This window comes from Anomaloglossus baeobatrachus, chromosome 7 (genome assembly GCF_048569485.1).
Source record: "Anomaloglossus baeobatrachus isolate aAnoBae1 chromosome 7, aAnoBae1.hap1, whole genome shotgun sequence".
Taxonomy (NCBI): domain Eukaryota; kingdom Metazoa; phylum Chordata; class Amphibia; order Anura; family Aromobatidae; genus Anomaloglossus; species Anomaloglossus baeobatrachus.
In genome coordinates this window covers 200,051,393-200,072,449 of record NC_134359.1, presented here as the reverse complement: position 1 = coordinate 200,072,449, position 21,057 = coordinate 200,051,393, and the positions used below count along the sequence as shown (strand labels likewise).

Below are 21,057 nucleotides of genomic sequence, written 5' to 3'. Positions count from 1 at the left end.
ATCAATTTTAACCATCTTCCCTGTCTCTGCTGAAGAAAAGCAGACCCAAGCCATGATGCTGCCACCACCATATTTGACAGTGGGGATGGTGTGTTCAGGGTGATGAGCTGTGTAGCTTTTACACCAAACATATCGTTTGGCATTGTGCCCAAATAGTTTGATTTTGGTTTCATCACCTTCTTCCACATGTTTGGTGTGTCTCCCAGATGGCTTGTGGCAAACTTTAAATGACACTTTTTATGCATATCTTTGAGAAATGGCTTTCTCACTTTTCCATAAAGTCCAGATTTGTGCAGTGTATGACTGATTGTTGTCTTTTGGACATACTCTCGCACCTCAGCTCTAGATCTCTGCAGTTCATCCAGAGTGATCATGGGCCTCTTGGCTGCATCTCTGAGCAGTCTTCTCCTTGTTTGAGATGAACGTATGGATGGACAGCCGAGTCTTGCTAGATTTGCAGTGGTATGATACTCCTTCCATTTCAATATGATCGCTTGCACAGTGCTTCTTGGAATATTTAAAGTTTTGGAAATCTTTTTGTCACCAAATCCGGCTTCAAACTTCTCCACAACAGTATCACGGACCTGCCTGTTGTGTTCCTTGGTCTTCATGATGCTCTCTGTACTTGAAACAGAACACTGAGATTATCACAGAGCAGGTGCATTTATATGTTGACTTTATTACACACAGGTGGCTTATATTTATCATCATCAGTCATTTAGGACAACATTGGATCATTCAGAGATCCTCAATGAACTTCTTGAGTGAGTTTGCTGCAGTGAAAGTAAAGGGGCCGAATAATATTGCATGTCCCACTTTTCAGTTTTTTACTTTTTACAAAAATTTAAAATATGCAATAAATATCGTTCACCTTCACAATTGTGTCCCACTTGTTGTTGATTCTTCACCGTAATTTTTTTTTTTTTATCTTTATGTTTGAAGCCTGAAATGTGGGAAAAGGTTGAAAAATTCAAGGGGGCTGAATACTTTCGCAAGGCACTGTATACTCCCCAGCCTCTGCAATGATGTATGTGGCCCAGCCTGCCCAGTAATATATATGACATATTGTCTCCAGAGATGTATATGCTTCAGCCTCCCAGGGATGTTTATGTCCCAGTGTCTCCTGCTGTGATGTATATGCCCCAGCCTCCCCAGTGATATATTGTCATGTGATGTTCGACTCCAAACTCATTAGGTTCCACAGCAGTGTCAGTCTCTGTTCACACTGCAGAGTCTGACAAGCAACCTAATGTTTTCTAATTGTTCAGCCAGAGCTGGTCATTGGCTGTTTCATATCTACTATTCCTCAGCCATGCAGGAGTTAAGTCATGCTGACCTTTGGAACTCCGCTAGGAGCACAGGTTGCTCATTACTAATCTCAGCCGTTTCTTTTCAGTAAGGTACTGGATCCTGGTGCTCAGTGCTGATAATAACTCCAGCTTGTACAGCGATTCCAGTCTTATTGTGGAGATCCAATATTGGTGATCTGTGGTGTGCTTATTGTATGGTGTGGAACTTTCCCAGTTGTCTGTTTTCTTTCTCCCTTTTTATGTTATTTCCCCATGCACATATTGTCACTCCTTTGTGTTTGATTTCCGTGTGTACGAGTTTTTATGTTTTCAATATCTGTATTTAGTTGTGAGGTTTTTGACTACCATCTCAGCTCACCCCTTGGGTGGAGGAAGGGGAGGGGAATTACACCCCGGCTTGGACAGGAGTTATGGTCACGATGGTGACTCAAACCTTGCTACCATCAAGCATACCTCTGAGTTGAAGGTCAGGGCAGGGTCACCAATCTGAGGTCCTGCCTAGGTGTCCCTGTCCAGTCATCCCATACCATGTGACATGTATATTCCCAGCCTCCCAAGTAATGTGTATGCCCCAGCCTCCCCTGTGATGTATATGCTCTAGCCTCCCCAGTAATATATATGCTCCAGCCTCCCGAGTGATGTATTTGCCCCAGCCTCCTCAGTGATATATGTGGCCCTAGCATCTCCTGTGAAGCATGTGCCCCCAGCCCCTCCTGCAATGTGTATGCCCCAGCCTCTCCAGTGATGTGTAGATGCTTTAGCCTACCCAGTATATATATATATATATATATGCCCCAGCCTACCCAGTGATGTATGTGGCCCATCCTCCCCAGTGGTATATATGAGTCATTGTCTCCAGAGCTGTATATACTACAGCCTCCCCAGTGATGTGTAGGCCTCAACCTTCCCAGTGATGTATATGCCCCAGCTTCCCAGTGATGTATATGCCCCAGCCTTGTCAGTGATGTATTTGCTCCAGCCTCCACACTGATGTATATGCCCTAGCCTTCCCAGTGATATATTTGTCCCAGCCTCATTAGTGATATATATGCCCCTAGCATCTCATGTGATATATGTACCCTCAGACCTTCCTACAATGTGTATTCGTCAGCTACTCCAGTGATGGATAGATGTTCCAGCTTGCCAAGTGCTGTATATGCTCCACCACATTAGGGTGACTTAATAAGTTGTTTGACTAAATATAGCATGACAGACAGAGACGCGCAGGAGCGTGCCTCTGAAGAATCCAATATGGCGCTGCCGGCATCCACACCATCCCGAGCTGGAGCAGTGGGAGTAGCAAGCAGGTTGGAGCGGTTTGCCAGAGTGACCCCTGGCACAGAGCCTACCTGCAACGAGGCACCCGATGGCAGCGCTGAACGGGCCCTGGAGCAGGGAGAAAACATACCCGACAGTGAGACTGTGAGTACCCTGGGCCTTGCATGTTCAGCAGCACAAGGTATGCAGACACACAGGCCTGTGCTGGCAGAGGGAGGAGGGGGAGATGTGGAGCAAACAACACCTGTTTTCACTGAGGTCATACTGAGAGACATTCTGGCAGCAATTAACTCTTGCAATACCACATTGGCCACTCTAAGCAGCCAGATGGGAACTGTCACCTCAGATATGGCCTGTATTAAACGTGAGCTGCAAGGGGTGACTGTCAGAATGGGGGAGTTGGAGGAAAGAGTGAGTACAACAGAGGATAAATTACCACCAATGTCACGAGAGCTGGGAAAGGCCACGCAAAATATCTCCACACTGCTAAACAAGGTGAATGATTTGGAAAATCGCTCCCGCAGAAGTAATTTGCGACTGGTGGGGGTCCCAGAGAGGATGGAGGGCAATGACCCACTGAATTTCTTTGAAAAATGGCTTAAAGACACCATGGGAAAAGACATACTATCCTCTTTCTTCACCATTGAAAGGGCGCACAGGGTCCCTGCGCGTGCCCCACAGCCGGGAGCACCCCCACGTCCTATTCTGATTAAACTACTGCACTATAAAGATAGGGACACTATCCTGCGCAGAGCCAGAGATATCAAAGAACTTGCAATTGATGGGAGGAAGATATCAATATTTCCTGATTTCTCCATGGAAGTGCACCGTAAAAGAGCGCAATTTATTGAGATCAAAAAACGACTGCGCAACCTGCAAGTGCCATACTCCATGATGTACCCTGCTAAGCTGCGGATTGCTGCGAACGGAGAGACTCATTTTTTTGATACGGCTGGGGCGGCATTGTCTTGGCTGGATATCAATGAGAGATCCCTGAGGAGGAAGAATACCTGAGATTTCCCTTTCTGCCACCAGGCGTTGTTTTTGTTTGGGACGCTATGCTGGTGAGCTCATTACAGTTAAATTCATCTAGGATCCAGGTTGGGAGACGGCCGGTTCATTGTGGACCCCCTCCCTGCATGGACTTGGGGCGTGTTTTTAGCCCTGATTCTCTCTATTTGGGAGAAATGTGTAAGATACACTTGATTTTGAGGGCAGGGGGCACTGCGCACTGGTGTGCGGAGCCCTATCTCTCTCCTTGTTTTTCTTGTTTATTGTTGTATGATGCAATCTGTTTGGGAAGTTGTTTGGGAAGTGTGGTGTGCCTCAGTCGTGTCGCTCAACCTAATGTTTTTGAGAATCGGTGGAGAACACCTCTCTCCTCCAGGTATGAAGTATCCGTCCGGATCATATCTTAGTCTACGCTTATGGCGACATCTTTAAATATTGTAGCGTGGAATGTTAGAGGGCTCGGAGATGCGAACAAAAGATGTGCTATATTTACTCACCTACAGAAACTTTTACCGGCTATTTTATGTCTCTCCGAGACCCACATGGTCAGGGATAATGTTCATTGGCTGAGGAAGGGATGGATCGCGCATGAATATCATTCCACATACTCGACCCATGCACGGGGTGTGAGTGTGTTGGTGCACAAATCCATCCCGTTCTCATGTACCAAATCAGTGATTGACCCGGGGGGCAGATTTGTATGTTTGCTTTGCACGCTGTATGGTATACAATTTATTCTGGTTGCGATATATATCCCTCCACCATATTCAGTCGAACCGGTAAAAAGGATATTGTCTATTTTAGATTCCCTTCCATCTGTGCCGACGCTTTTGATAGGGGATTTTAATAATTACTTACATCCCTATCTAGATAAGTTACACTCGGGAAACATATCGGAGAACGCCGCCCCGACTTCATTTGCTAGAATGCTAACGGAGCTGGGTTTTGTAGATCTTTGGCGTGCCCAACACCCCACAACCAAACAATTCTCCTGTTACTCTAGCTCCCACCACACCATGTCACGGATAGACCTGGCTATTGGAAACGCACTTATGGCCTCATATACACAAAAGGTGGCCTACCTACCTAGAAGCGTATCTGATCACTCACCATTACATGTTACGCTTGCATGGGGAAACCCCGTCACTCTGCCCAGGCCTATCTGGAAACTTAATCCCTTCTGGATCCAGCTTATTGGGGGATCTTTACATGATAACATTCTAGAATACTTCCATATTAATGAGTGCTCTGCACCGCCACACATAGTTTGGGACTCTATGAAAGCTGTGGTAAGGGGCATATATATTAGAGAAATATGCATACGCAAAAATCAAACCAAATGTTACACCCAGAGTCTGATTCAGGAGGTATCTGATGCGGAGGCTGCGGTGGTGCTCAACCCAACAGTAGAAACTAAAAACACTCTAGAGAAGGCACAGATGTCACTCAAAGAAAATCTCATGTCGGTGGCAGAAAATAAACGCCATTTCCTTAAACAAAATTATTTTATGGCGGGGGAGGGCGTGGGGCACCTACTGGCCACAGTCATTAGAGCACAGGAAGGATCTTCTTATATAAATAGGTTAAAGACGGAATCAGGTGACTTTGTAACAGAAAGCGAGGATATAATAAGAGAAATAAAGAGGTATTATATGCGGCTATACACATCAGACTGTGACCTCACGGAGACTGAGATTGAGCAGTATTTGGATGCTCTCTCTCTTCCTTCACTGAGTGATGTAAACAGGGAATTGCTGGACCGGGACGTCTCATTGGAAGAACTGGAGGAAGCGCTCGGCCAGACACAAAATGAAAAAGCTCCGGGAACAGATGGCCTGCCTGGAGAGTTTTATAAAGCGTATGCACCCTTACTGCTACCCAAACTACTTAAGGTATTTGAAGAGGCTGAAAGGCAGAGGGTCCTCCCGCCCTCTATGAGGGAAGCCTTAATAGTCTTAATATTAAAACCTGGAAAAGATCCAGAGATCCCGGATTCGTATCGCCCAATCTCTCTCCTACAAACAGACATTAAATTGCTGGCCAAGGTGCTCGCCAATAGGATGTCCCGAGTCATCTCATCTATAGTGCAGAGTGATCAGACAGGATTCATTCCATACAGAGCCACATCTATGAATCTCAGGAAATTATATTTGGGAATTCAACATAGTTCTGAGGTACCGGGGGAAAGGGCAATTTTGTCATTAGACGCCGCTAAGGCGTTCGATAGCCTTGAATGGGAATATATGTGGGCTGTACTTCGGAAAATGGGCTTTGGACATAGATTCATAAATTGGGTAAAACTGCTATATGACTCACCGGTGGCAAAGGTTAGGGTTAATGGCAGGGTCTCCGAGTCTTTTCCTCTTGGAAGAGGTACTAGACAGGGGTGCCCGCTTTCACCCTTGCTATTCGCGACTGCAGTGGAGCCGTTGGCAGTGGCAATACGGAAATCCAGGGAGGTAGAGGGATTTCGGTGTGGAGCCGTGGAACAAAAGATATCATTATACGCAGACGATCTACTCTTATATTTAGACAGGGTACGTTCCTCGATTTTGCCGGCAATGAATATCATTCGGGAATTTGGACAGAGGTCTGGTCTACTAATCAACTGGTCCAAGTCGGCTTTAATGCCGTTGGACCCCCTTCCGGGGGACTTTTCGGACTTACAGATTCCAGTTCCTGTGGTCCGGGAGTTTAAATATCTGGGAGTAATTGTCAGCCCAATCCCGAAGGATTTCCAGGCCCTAAATCTGGAACCCCTGTTACAGCGATTCACAGCAAAAGTGCATACCTGGTGCCGTTTGCCTCTATCAAATGTCGGCAGATCCAATTTAATTAAAATGGTAATGATTCCACAATTACTATACCTTATACATAACTCTCCAGTGTGGATATGTAGGGAATTTTTTGTAAAAATTAATACAATATTCCGGGAACTTATTTGGAAGAAAAAGCAAGCTAGGATTCGACTGGAAGTGCTACAGCGGGGAAAGGAGGAGGGAGGACTGGCGGTACCAAACCCATATATATACTATATAGCCTCCCAGATGCAACATCTGAGGGGTTGGGGCAAAGAAGGAGGGTATGATACCAGTGGTGATATAGTGAGAGAGGGATCAGTATGGAAGTACCCAGGTTGCCGGTTGGATGTGGGACAAAGACAGATAAATGGGGCACGATATCCCACACTGGCTATGATATTCCGGGTGTGGGACAGGGGTAAGTCTCTTTTGGGGATAAGCGGACCTACAGAGCTCTGGCCACTGTGGCAGAACCCCGACTTGCCAGAAATTAAAAAATTAGTAGGGTTCAGAGGATGGGAGGATAAAGGGATCCATTTAGTGTCACAAGTACTACAAAATAATACTCTTAAAAGCTTTGAACAACTGAGAACGGAGTTTCACCTTCCGCATGTCTTCTTTTATCAGTATTTGCAGCTGAGACACGCACTGGAAAGACAGGGGAGGACAAACCCGGTCATAGTGACACATAATCAAACATTACATAGGCTGCTTACATCTGAGTCCTCTAAGGGTCTTATTTCGGAACTATATAAAAAATTACTACCTGCCCATCTGGAAACACATCCATTGCTTGTTAAAAGCAAATGGGAACGAGACGTCGGTCCCCTGACGGAAGGCCAGTGGTCTGATATATTGGAACAAGTTCCTAAACTGGCGGTATCGGAGTGCCAAAAGCTGTCTCAAATATATCTCATCCACAGGGTATATAAAACTCCCAGTCTACTATTTAAGATGGGACTCAGACCAAACACACAGTGTGTTAGGTGTGGACAGGATGATGCCCATTTGATGCATGTTATGTGGGAGTGTGGACACATTGGTGATTTCTGGAACCAAACCCTGGGACTTATAGGTCAAATATATCATATCACAATACCACCGTCGCCCCGCCTGTGCCTGTTGAGTCTATGGGAAGGAGAAGTGGATCCGGATTCTCCAACAGCCCTGGGAATAGCACGTATCTTGTACCAAGCAAGAAAGCTACTTGCATATCACTGGTTAGACCCTCTACCAACCACCAACATTACCAGAGCTCAAAAACAAATTAAATAACGTCATAAGATTGGAAAGGGGAGTTTATTTAAAAAGAAAAACATTGAAAAAGTTTTACAACATTTGGCGGCCATGGATGGAGTTGCCGGGCCTACCCTCTAGTGCACTGGTTCGGGATGCAATGCTGGACCGGTTACTGTTGTGCCTGCAGTGATGGCATGTGTGAGGAAGGGAATTAAAACTAGTTTTTTCTGTGGCGAAATGGACTTTGAATGAAGAGGTGAGAGAGGACTGGAACGGTTTCATGGATGACTGCACGGAGAGGGAGGGGCGGGAGAGTATAGCAATATGATGTGGAGCGACACGACTGATGGAGGAGGTGTTCCTGTTAGTCTGAGGCATTATTGCATAATTTAAGTTTTGTTTATTTGTAGAGCCACGAGGTTTGTAGGCTCAATTTATATAATATAATCATGATTTGAGAACTCTATTATTATATTTACATATATGCAGAGAAAGAACCTGATTTATAAATCATATGTGTTTATCTGTTTATTGTTATCAGTTATATGAAAAGTGAAATACTCTCTGTATTGATCCCTAATGATTTAATAAAAAAAGATCTGATTTAAAAAAAATATAGCATGACAATTTTCAAATTAAACATCATGTCCAGCCCCCAAATGATGGTACAAATATCCAAAAAGCCCTTGGCAGAAAAAAAGGTTCCCAAACCCTGCTCTACAGTGAGAAATAGCATTCATGACTTATTCACATGAAGCTACGCACTGTAATACATTAATTCCATGAATATCTATACAATACTTCAGAAATATAATTTTTTTTTTGCTCATTTTCCCCAAGACTTATACAGTAAGCCTGGTATGAAAAAAAAAACAATAATACATGAAACCGATGCAATCTCTCTCACACTGGCTGATGGCTGTGACAAGTCTGTGCAGCCTGATAAGCTCTCAGTCCTGCTGATGGAGATGCAGACCCAAGGGGCAGATACAAGTGTATAAATGCTGTTACAGTGTTTTTTCTGCAACACTAACATTTGCCTTAATTATCTGATCACTTGGGATTTTGTTAAAACATAGCTGCACTTTATTGTTTTAGGTCTCAAAAGTTTAACTAAACTAAGTGTATGCTAATGATACTATTTCAGTACCTACAATTCTGTTAACTGCTCAACATACCAAAGATGGGACAGTTTTCATCCACAACGCATTGTAACTCTATTGTGTACACTCATACTATTAGGTACAACAACATACAATATTTCCAACCCATTAGATAGAGAAAAAAGCACCGGGTTTTTCAAAAAAGACATTTTTGAATCAAGGCAACTATCCAAGAACTATTGTCAAACAGAATGTTGGAGCCACAAGAATGACAAATAATGATATACTAAAATGCAAAACTAGATAACAAAGTTAATGAGTGCCTCTGGTAGTCCCCTACAATCCACATCGGGATTAATTTTAAATATCCATATTTTGATGTACACCTAAGCTAGACAGATACTTCTGATATTGTCCGATAGAGAGCACAATGACTCCATCCTAATCAATACAGTCAATAACACCGTCAATGTATATGCCGAATCCCATTTTTCAGGGTGTCACATGTAAGCCCTCACTAAGCCACTGACCATAGGCTAAAATGTGATGTGGACATAGCCTTACAATATTCCATGTACCTTCACCTGCACCACACCTAAGATATTTATACCGTAAATGTGTATAAATGTATATGCAATGTACTATACGAGTAATTATATTAATATAACAACCAATTCTTCCACGGTTTACAGACCCGCTTTGGTTCTTTTCTAAGTCACGTGCCTGTATTTCTTACTTACCCCTAACTACACCCCTAAGTGAAAATGGCCAAATTGTGCACAATTGGCCATTTTCCTTCCCCGTGTCATATGGCTCATTAGTGTTACAATGTCTCAGATGTGAATAGGAACCAGGTCTGATATATTTGGTGTTATCGCTCACACACTCTCTCATACTGGTCACTGGAAGTTCAAAATGGCTCCCCATGGCAAAGAATTATCTGAAGATCTAAAAAAATAATTGTTGATCTACATAAAGATGGCCTAGGTAATAAGAAAATGCCACCACCCTGAAAATGAGCTGCAGCATGGCAACCAAGACCATACAAAACAGGTTCCACTCAGAGCAGACCTCACCATGGTCAACCAAGGAAGTTGCACGTGCTCTGCGTCATATCAAGAGGTTGTGTGGTCAAAATAGACATATGTATTCTGCCAGCGTAGCTGCAGAGGTTAAAGGAATGAGTGGGCGCCTGTCAGTGCTCCGACCATATACTGCACACTGCATCAAATTGGTCACATGGCTGTCATCCCAGAAGAAAGCCTCTTCTAAGGATAATGCACAAGAAAGTCTGCAAACAGTTTGCTGAAGACAAGCAGATTAAGGATATGGATTACAGGAACCATGTCCTGCAGTCTAATGAGACCAAAATAAAAATTTTTTGTTCAGATGGTGTCAAGTATGAGTGGTGGTAACCAGTGTCTTTTGTCTACATTCAAGCATGGTGGTGGGAATGTCATAGTTTGGGGCTTCATCATTGCTCCCAGCTGTGGGGAGCTACAGTTCATTGAGGGGATCATGAATGGCGACATGTACTGTAACATACATCTGCTACCCTCATGGTCCCAGTCTACACTTGACACTCAGCCCTGTCTACTCCTGTGTCAGCCCCTGCTCTGGGGGTTAGCTGCCATGGTCCCGGTTCCTGCTCTGAGAATAGTGTGGCGCCCCTCACCTGGTCAGGCACCACTGAGTACCGCACCCATGCTGGGTCAGTACAATACAGGTAATCCCAGAGGCTGACTAGGGTGTGGACAAACACGGAACACTTAGTAACCAAAACACTAGAGGGGACCCCTGGGTAGATCCAGGTAGGGGGCGTGTGCCTCGCCTCCCAGCTAGTGGTGGGTGGTGTCACTGGGAACAAAGGAGTTGTGCAGAGGCAGACAAAGGAGCAGGAAGTGGAGGAGCCGCATCTGGAGGGCAGAGCAGAGGAGCAGGGCCCTGCCAGACACTGCACCATTCGTGGCTGCTGGCGGGGGAGAAAACGCTACTCAGCAGTGCCGCCTTAAAACCACCTAGGGCAGTATCAAGAGGTGGCTGAGTAAGGGGACTGCTTGTAGACCCAGCCCGCACGGGGAAACAGGTCCCCAGAGCAGGGGTCCATTCAGGTGGCCTGCCAAACCTGATGGTGAGGGCCCTTTATGTGCCTCACCAACCTACAGAGTCCGCAACTACAGCAGCAATGAGGGGGCCCATAAGGAGGACAGAGCCTTGAGCCGTCTGAGCTTGGTCCACGCTGCCCGAAAACTGGCCAGAAAGGGGAGAACGGCAGATGTGACTTCCATGGGTGATTCCAGCCATACTACAAGTAGGAGCCACCTCAAAACAAGAAGGGCAAGGAAGGCGAGTCAGCAGTCACCCCTACATCAGCCAAAGGGATACCTGGTTCCACCTGATTCCTCATAGCATCGCCCAGGTTAACTCACCCCCTGCCACCTGAAAGTGAGTAAAAACCCTGAAAGACAATGCTGTTTTGTCTGTGAGTTCTTCTGCGACCTGTGGTACTAAACACTTACACCGGGCCCTGGGGCCAGCCTCATTCTCGGGAGGCCACAACATCTAACTGCACCTTCTATCAGCTCCAGGTGTTCCCTAAACTGCAGTGACGGTCGCCCTGACTGCAATACCGAGAGTGGCGCCACGAATCCCATTGAAGTTAACCTACCTGTGACTAGAATATTTCCAAGCCCGTGGAGACCCTGCGGCGTCCTGCATCAGAAGGTAATGCGGGGCTCCACAATAGCACCTGGCATCCGCCTCATAGTGGACAATTTGTCAAGCCCCTCCCCCAAAAAGGGCAGGCTCAGGGTCCCTCTGTGGTCTAGTAGGTCCACTTCTGCTCACCACAGTAGCATCTCCAGGCAGCGAACGTGACAGCCATCCCCAGCGGTTTAGACATATGGTTGTGTTGAGTTATTTAGAGGTCACAACAAATTTATCTATATATATAATTGCCTTATTCTGTCTGTCTGTCTTGCTCCAAAATTGTGTCACCGTGACAGTGTCATTTCAGTGACAACTGTCGGATTGGCCGCTGGGCTCGGCCTGGCCCCGCCCCCCAGCACGAATTGGCCGCTCGCCTCTGCCTGGCCCCGCCCCCCGCATGGATTAGCCGCTCGCCCCGGCCCTCCGCATGCATCGCCCGCTCCAGCGTACACCGGCTCCCGGTACACATGTGCAGGGAGCCGGCATACGCTGACGCCTCGCCCGATCAGCCCCGCTCCAGCGTACACCGGATCCCGGTACACATGTGCAGGGAGCCGGCACCCGGCCCTCCGCACGCATCGCCCGCTCCAGCGTACACCGGCTCCCGGTACACATGTGCAGGGAGCCGGCAAATGCTGACGCCTCGCCCGCTTGCCCCCGCCACACGTTGGCACACTTGGCCCTGCCCCCGGTGGACATAACCTTGCGATGCTGGGATCGTAACAGAGCCGGTGTACGCTGGTAACCATGATACACATCGCGTAACTATAGGAACCGCTTCCCTTAGTTACCCGATGTGTATAATGGTTACCAGCGTACACCAGCTCCCGGTACACATGTGCAGGGTGCCGGCATATGCTGATGCCTCGCCCGCTCAGCCCCGCACACAGCATGGGGGATGGAGCACGATGGGGGGGGGTGCAGCATGGAGGATGGAGCACGATGGGGGGTGTGCAGCATGGAAGATGGAGCACGATGGGGGGTGCGCAGCATGGAAGATGTAGCACGATGGGGGGGCGCAGCATGGGGGATGGAGCACGATGGGGGGTGCGCAGCATGGGGGATGGAGCACGATGGGGGGTGCGCAGCATGGGGGATGGAGCACGATAGGGGGTGCGCAGCATGGGGGTTGGAGTACAATAGGGTGTGCACAGCATGGGAGATGGAGCACAATGGGGGGTGCGCAGCATGGGGGATGGAACACGATGAGAGGTGCGCAGCATGGGGGATGGAGCACGATAGGGGGTGCGCAGCAAGGGAGATGTAGCACGATGGGGGGGCGTAGCATGGGGGATGGAGCACGATGGGGGGTGCGCAGCATGGGGAATGGAGCACGATGGGGTGTGAGCAGCATGGGGGATGGAGCACGATAGGGGGTGCACAGCATGGGGGTTGGCGTACAATAGGGTGTGCGCAGCATGAGGGATGGAGCACGATGGGGGGTGCGCAGCATGGGGGATGGAACACGATAGGGGGTGCGCAGCATGAGGGTTGGAGTACAATAGAGGGTGCGCAGCATGGGGGATGGAGCATAATGGGGGGTGCGCAACATGGGGGATGGAGCAAGATGGGGGGTGCACAGCATGGGGGATGGAGCACGATGGGGGGTGCGCAGCATGGGGGATGGAGCACGATAGGGGGTGCACAGCATGGGGGATGGAGCACGATAGGGGGTGCGCAGCATGGGGGATGGAGCACGATGGGGGGTGCGCAGCATGTTGGATGGAGCACGATGGGGAGTGCGCAGCATGGGGGTTGGAGTACAATAGGGTGTGCGCAGCATGGGGGATGGAGCACGATGGGGGGTGCGCAGCATGGGGGATGGAACACGATGAGAGGTGCGCAGCATGGGGGATGGAGCACGATGAAGGGTGCGCAGCATGGGGGGATGGAGCACGATGAGGGGTGCGCAGCATGGGGGATGGAGCACGATGGGGAGTGCGCAGCATGGGGGATGGAGCACAATGGGGGGTGTGCAGCATTGAGGATGGAGCACGATGGAAGGTGCGCAGCATGTCGGATGGAGCACGATGGGGGTTGCGCAGCATGGGGGATGGAGCACGATGGGGGGTGCGCAGCATGAGGGATGGAGTACAATAGGGGGTGCACAGCATGGGGGATGGAGCACGATGAAGGGTGCGCAGCATGGGGGATGAAGCACGATGGGGGGTGCGCAGCATGGGGGATGGAACACGATGGGGGGTGCGCAGCATGGGGGATGGAGCACGATAGGGGGTGCACAGCATGGGGGATGGAGCACGATAGGGGGTGCGCAGCATGGGGGATGGAGCACGATGGGGGGTGCGCAGCATGTTGGATGGAGCACGATGGGGAGTGCGCAGCATGGGGGTTGGAGTACAATAGGGTGTGCGCAGCATGGGGGATGGAGCACGATGGGGGGTGCGCAGCATGGGGGATGGAACACGATGAGAGGTGCGCAGCATGGGGGATGGAGCACGATGAAGGGTGCGCAGCATGGGGGGTTGGAGCACGATGAGGGGTGCGCAGCATGGGGGATGGAGCACGATGGGGAGTGCGCAGCATGAGGGATGGAGCACAATGGGGGGTGTGCAGCATTGAGGATGGAGCACGATGGAAGGTGCGCAGCATGTCAGATGGAGCACGATGGGGGTTGCGCAGCATGGGGGATGGAGCACGATGGGGGGTGCGCAGCATGAGGGATGGAGTACAATAGGGGGTGCACAGCATGGGGGATGGAGCACGATGAAGGGTGCGCAGCATGGGGGATGAAGCACGATGGGGGGTGCGCAGCATGGGGGATGGAACACGATGGGGGGTGCGCAGCATGGGGGATGGAGTACAATAGGGGGTGCGCAGCATGGGGGATGGAGCACGATGGGGGGGTGCGCAGCATGGGGGATGGAACACAATGGGAGGTGCGCAGCATGGGGGATGGAGCACGATAAGGGGTGCGCAGCATGGGGGATGGAGCACGATGAGGGGTGCGCAGCATGGGGGATGGAGCACGATGGGGGGTGCGCTGCATGGGGGATGGAGCACGATGGGGGGTGCGCAGCATGGGGGATGGAGCACGATGGGGGGTGCGCAGCATGGGGGTTGGAGTACAATAGGGGGTGCGCAGCATGGGGGATGAAGCACGATGGGGGGTGCGCAGCATGGGGGATGAAGCACGATGGGGGGTGTGCAGCATGGGGGATGGAACACGATGGGAGGTGTGTAGCATGGAGGATGGAGCACGATGAGGGGTGCGCAGCATGGGGGATGGAGCACGATGAGGGGTGCGCAGCATGGGGGATGGAGCACGATGGGGGTGCGGAGCATGGGGGATGGAGCACGATGGGGGGTGCGCAGCATGTCGGATGGAGCACGATGGGGGGTGCGCAGCATGTCGGATGGAGCACGATGGGGTGTGCACAGCATGGGGGATGGAGCACGATAGGGGGTGCGCAGCATGGGGGTTGGAGTACAATGGAGGGTGCGCAGCATGGGGGATGGAGCACGATGGGGGGTGCGCAGCATGGGGGATGGAGCACGATGGGGGGTGCGCAGCATGTCGGATGGAGCACGATGGGGGGTGTGCAGCATGGGGGATGGAGCACGATAGGGGGTGCGCAGCATGGGGGATGGAGCACGATGGGGGGTGCGCAGCATGTTGGATGGAGCACGATGGGGAGTGCGCAGCATGGGGGTTGGAGTACAATAGGGTGTGCGCAGCATGGGGGATGGAGCACGATGGGGGGTGCGCAGCATGGGGGATGGAACACGATGAGAGGTGCGCAGCATGGGGGATGGAGCACGATGAGGGGTGCGCAGCATGGGGGGATGGAGCACGATGAGGGGTGCGCAGCATGGGGGATGGAGCACGATGGGGAGTGCGCAGCATGGGGGATGGAGCACAATGGGGGGTGTGCAGCATTGAGGATGGAGCACGATGGAAGGTGCGCAGCATGTCGGATGGAGCACGATGGGGGTTGCGCAGCATGGGGGATGGAGCACGATGGGGGGTGCGCAGCATGAGGGATGGAGTACAATAGGGAGTGCACAGCATGGGGGATGGAGCACGATGGGGGGTGCGCAGCATGGGGGATGAAGCACGATGGGGGGTGCGCAGCATGGGGGATGGAACACGATGGGGGGTGCGCAGCATGGGGGATGGAGTACAATAGGGGGTGCGCAGCATGGGGGATGGAGCACGATGGGGGGGTGCGCAGCATGGGGGATGGAACACGATGGGAGGTGCGCAGCATGGGGGATGGAGCACGATAAGGGGTGCGCAGCATGGGGGATGGAGCACGATGAGGGGTGCGCAGCATGGGGGATGGAGCACGATGGGGGGTGCGCAGCATGGGGGATGGAGCACGATGGGGGGTGCGCAGCATGGGGGATGGAGCACAATGGGTGGTGTGCAGCATGGGGGATGGGTCACGATGGGGGGTGTCCAGCATGGGGGATGGAGCATGATGGGGGTGCGCAGCATGGGGGATGGAGCACGATGGGGGGTGCGCAGCATGGGGGATGGAGTACGATGGGGGTGCAAACCTCCCCCCAAAACACACACACACACCGCCACACGCGCACCGCACAACACACCACACACACTGGGAACCACAAACACCGCCCTACACAGACACCCACACACACACAGACAACGCCGCATACACACAACACCCAACACACATACACCGTGGCATACATAAATATACGCACATACCGTGCAACACACACACTGCACAAAACATAACTCCCCCCAAAACACACACACGCACTCCACACCCACACAAACCGTGCACCACACACAGCACCACACACACAGAACGCTGCAGACACACAGCGCTCCACAAACAATGCAACACACACAACGCAACACACATACAACACCGCTCTCACACACCCCCAAACCCAGACAACACCAAGAACATTTACAGTGCCCTATACAAACACTTGGTAACTACACACAACAATATCTATATATATATACATATATATATATAGCAAAAATCATACATTAACTACACAATACGTAAATTCTAGAATACCCGATGCGTTAGAATCGGGCCACCTTCTAGTACTATCATATAAGCTGTACACTGGCTACATTACATTGTATCAACCTGTCATCAAAGTGTTACATCTTTAGTGTTGTCTCATTAAAAGATATAATATAATGATTACAAAAATGTGAGGGGTGTACTCACTTTTGTGATATACTGCAATGCACTATATATACATTTACACAGATAAAGAACACACATTTAATGGGAGTGCTTTTTTAATTGTATGTACTAATATACAGCCGGGGATCTATATGTTGGGGACTTAGCTTAGAATCAGATGAATTATCAGTCATACAGTAAAACAAAAAGGACTTACCTGTCACAAATAATTTTTTGTAGCCATGAACACAGCGACATGAACATAGAAATATTAATATGGAAAGGTAATGTCAAATCCGCTGCACTCAAAAGAATGGTGCCATGTCTAGCAAAAATGAAATGGGTGCAGGCAGTTATCGGGTGTGCAAGGAGTTAGACATCCAACAATCTGATGTAGCTTGTCTATTCTAATGGTAGCTCATCTATACCATAGCCTCATAACGCTCCAAAAAACATCACAAAATATGCTTTGTGTAACTAAATTATGCATGATGTTACGGTATATTGTATGAACTGAAATGTTGCGGAACAACTCTATTATCACAGGAGAATTTCCATTTTTCAGTGTCTTTATACATTATTGTGTTCATTAGCGCTCGTGCAGATGACCGTATTTTCGGTCTGAGTGATATCTGCTAAATAAATCGGATCATGCTCAGTTCAATGTTATTCAATGAGGCAGGCACATGTCCAATGTTTTCACACCATGCACAATTTGCCTCTGAGAATCAGATGGCATACAGGCATCCAAGTCTATGGGTCTGTAAGAAAAATCCAATTTTCACGGATTAACAGAATGGAGAAGATGGAGAAACTTTTCTGTTATTCTTCTCCACATCTGAGAAAACCGGATCCCAGTCTAATCAACTCTGATCAGTCAAAACAGCATAATCAGATGGGTTTTCTCAGAGAAAATGCGGTTCTGTCACCCTACCCTTAAAGGTGAACTGCAAACTGTTAGACTAATTTAGGCTATGGATTTTATCTCTAATATATAGCAAACACTAGAGCATTACAGCTACAGAGCCGAAAATAAGTATTTGATACACTGCCAATTATACAAGTTTTCCCACCTACAAAGAATGGAGACGTCTGTAATTTTTATCATAGGCACACTTCAACTGTGACAGACAGAATAAAAAAAATCCAGAAAATCACAATGTATGATTTTTAATTAATTCATTTGCATTTTATTGCATGAAATAAGTATTTGATCACCTACCAACCAGCAAGAATTCTGGCTCTCACAAACCTGTTATTTTTTCTTTAAGAAGCTCCTACTCTGCACACAATACCTGTATTATTTGCACCTGTTTGAACTCGTTACCTTTATAAAAGACACCTGTCCACACACAATCAATCACACTCCAACCTCTCCATCATGACCAAGACCATAGAGCTGTCTAAGGACACTAGGGACAAAATTGTACACCTGCATAAAGCTTGGATGGGCTACAGGACAACAGGTAAGCAACTTGGTGAGAAGGCAACAGCTGTTGGCGCAATTATTAGAAAATGCAAGAAACACAAGATGACTGTCAATCTTACTTGGTCTAGAACTCCATGCAAGATCTTGCCTCATGGAGTAAGGATGATTCTGAGAAAAGTCAGGAATCAGCCCAGAACTACACTAGAGGACCTGATCAATGACCTAAACAGAACTGGAACCACAGTCTCAAAGATTACCATTAGTAACATTCTATGCCATCATGGATTAAAATCCTGTAGGGCATGCAAGGCCCTCCTTCTCATACCAGCACATGTCAAAGCCCATTTGAAGTTCACCAATAAACATCTGGGTGATCCAAAGGAGTTACGGTAGAAGGTCATGTGGTCAGATGAGACCAAAATAGAACTTTTTGGTATCAGTTTCACCCGCCATGTTTAGAGGAAACAGAAGGATGAGTACAACCCTAAGAACACCACCCCAACCACGAAGCATCATACTTTAAGGGTGCTTTTCTGCAAAGGGGACAGAACAACTGCACAATATTGAAGTGAGGAAGGATGGGGTCATGTATCACAAGATTTTGGCCAACAACTTCCTTCCTCAGTAAGAGCATTGAAGATGGGTTGTAGCTGGGTCTTCCAGCATGACAATGACCCAAAACACACAGCCAGGGCAACTAAGGAGTGGCTCCGTATGAAGCATTTCAAGGTCCTGTAGTGGCTTAGCCAGTCACCAGACCAGATCCTAATAGAAAATCTTTGGAGGGAGCTGAAACTCTATATTGCCCAATGACAACCCAGAAACATGGAAGATTTAGAGAAGATCTGTATGGAGGAGTGGGCCAAAATCCCTGCTGCAGTGTGTGCAAACCTGGTCAAAAACTACAGGAAACATCTGACCTCTGTAATTGCAAACAAAGGTTTCTGTACCAAATATTAAACTCTGTTTTTCTATTGTATCAAATACTTATTTCATGCAATAAAATGCAAATTATTTTTTTAAAAATCATACAATGTGAATTTCTGAATTGTGGGGGGAATTCTGTCTGTCACAGTTGAAGGGTACCTAGGTTACGAATTACAGACCTCTCCATTCTTTGTAGGTATGTATTTAGGCATACATTTGACCATGTTGGACACTGCCCTGTGCTCAGCATTTTTCACCTGCTTAGAAAGCGACTTTTCCTTCCAGACCGATAAGACTTTGAAGGACTGGGAGAAAAGCATGATGCAGCAGTAATCGGGAATGGGTGTAACTTGTGAGAGACTAATATAAAAGGAAGATCCATGTAATGGCTTCACTGTCACTTCCAGTGTACAATAGCATCAGAAAGCAATCATGGTTCATTGGACTGCTGAAGAGAGAGCCGCCATCACCTCCGTATGGAGCAAGGTCAACGTTGAACAGGACGGCCATGATGCTCTGAGCAGGTAATATACATTTATGCATTTTATGCATATATGTCATACTGCTTCAAATGAAAACTGTAACCATTATTGTATTTCACTATAGCTATCCTTGGCACTTACCAATTTTTATTAGTGATCAGGCACAGACCCAATTACTTCTAGGGAGTTTTGGTGTTCAGTTTTGAATCCATTCTTGGATATCTAATTTACCTGTTGTAGTATCATTATTTCTCTTGTTTTAGATGTGTTTCTCACTTAATATCCTTGTAAATGACATATATTTGGGGCATAAATTTGATGTAGGGATGAATCAATCTAAGTAATTGTTCTCTTCATTCTCATTAACTTTAGGTTGCTGATCGTGTACCCCTGGACCCAGAGATACTTCAGCTCCTTCGGAAACCTGTCCAATGTCACCGCCATCTCTGGCAATGCCAAGGTGAAGGCTCATGGCAAGAAGGTGCTGACAGCTGTTGGCAATGCCATTCAGCATCTGGATGGTGTGAAACATTACCTGGCTGACCTCAGCAAGTCCCATGCCCAGGATCTCCATGTGGACCCCGAGAACTTCAAGGTAACACACATAATATTTGATTAAATTATCTACAATGCAATTTCCATTTAAGTGTATGTATTTTTCTAATTTTATAAGTGAAAATTTCAATGCAGACAAAAATTAACACTGTAAGATGCTCAATATAGTGTTTTCCAGATTGAGACAACTGAATCTCTAAAAGTAAAAATTATTGTGATGAACTAATAATTCTGATGTGATACTAAGTAGCATTATAATGTGTATTAGCTAAATAAAACCCAGCAATTTAACTGATTATTTTTTTTTATCCGCAGCGTCTTGGAGAAGTTCTGGTCATCGTCTTGGCCTCCAAGTTGGGATCTGCCTTCACCCCTAAGGTCCAGGCCGCCTGGGAGAAGTTCATCAATGTCCTGGTGGCTGGTCTGAGCCACGGATATTTCTAAATTACTGTTTTATTACAGTCCATCAATGTAAAAAATAAGCTGCAGTTTGTAAAATAAAATGCTGTTTTAAAATGAAACCAAAGCCTTGAGTTATTGATTTTTTACTGTTAAATTATTCAATAAATAAGAAATATTGAAAAGTAGACATTGTATACAGTATCATATCCTGAAAGGTATCGAGCTGCAGATATACAAATGTGCAGCGCAATGTCTTCAATCATAGTAATTGTCTTGACTTCAATATAAAAGCAATAACTTTTTAATGAAGTTACAATTCACACAATTGGGATAAGGCCCCTTTCACACGTCAGTGATTCTGGTATGTTTGTGCTTTTTTTTAAACGTACCAGAATCACTGACATACGCAGACCCATTATAATGAATGGGTGTGCTCACACGTCAGTGATTTTTCACTGCACATGTCTCCGTGCAGCGTACCCGCGTGTGCGTGATTGCTGCACGGAGACATGTCCATTTTTTTCTGGCATCACCGATGTTCCACGGACCACGCAGTGGTGTGGTCCTTGAAACACGTGCCAGAAAAATCGTGCATTTAAAATAATAAACATTTTAACTCACCCGGCGTCCAGCGATGTCCTCTGCAGCCCGTTCTCCCTGCTGCTTCTAAGCCGGC

The 21,057-nt window shown here is 47.9% G+C and overlaps 1 protein-coding gene across 1 annotated transcript; it reads left to right on the top strand.

Annotated features, from left to right (window-relative positions):
• The first annotated feature begins 19,374 nt into the window (after window positions 1–19,374).
• LOC142246058 (hemoglobin subunit beta-2-like) lies at window positions 19,375–20,423 on the top strand. The gene is made up of 3 exons (XM_075319071.1): window positions 19,375–19,466; window positions 19,797–20,019; window positions 20,295–20,423. The coding sequence occupies exons 1-3, from the start codon at window positions 19,375–19,377 to the stop codon at window positions 20,421–20,423; spliced, it is 444 nt and encodes a 147-aa protein (XP_075175186.1).
• Window positions 20,424–21,057: the final 634 nt, after the last annotated feature.

Bases quoted from the DNA above. Each gene is read 5' to 3' on its own strand.
- LOC142246058 (XM_075319071.1), top strand. From the start codon at position 19,375: ATGGTTCATTGGACTGCTGAAGAGAGAGCCGCCATCACCTCCGTATGG. The intron at 19,467-19,796 runs GTAATATACATT...CATTAACTTTAG, and splicing joins GGCCATGATGCTCTGAGCAG to GTTGCTGATCGTGTACCCCT. The intron at 20,020-20,294 runs GTAACACACATA...TTTTATCCGCAG, and splicing joins TGGACCCCGAGAACTTCAAG to CGTCTTGGAGAAGTTCTGGT.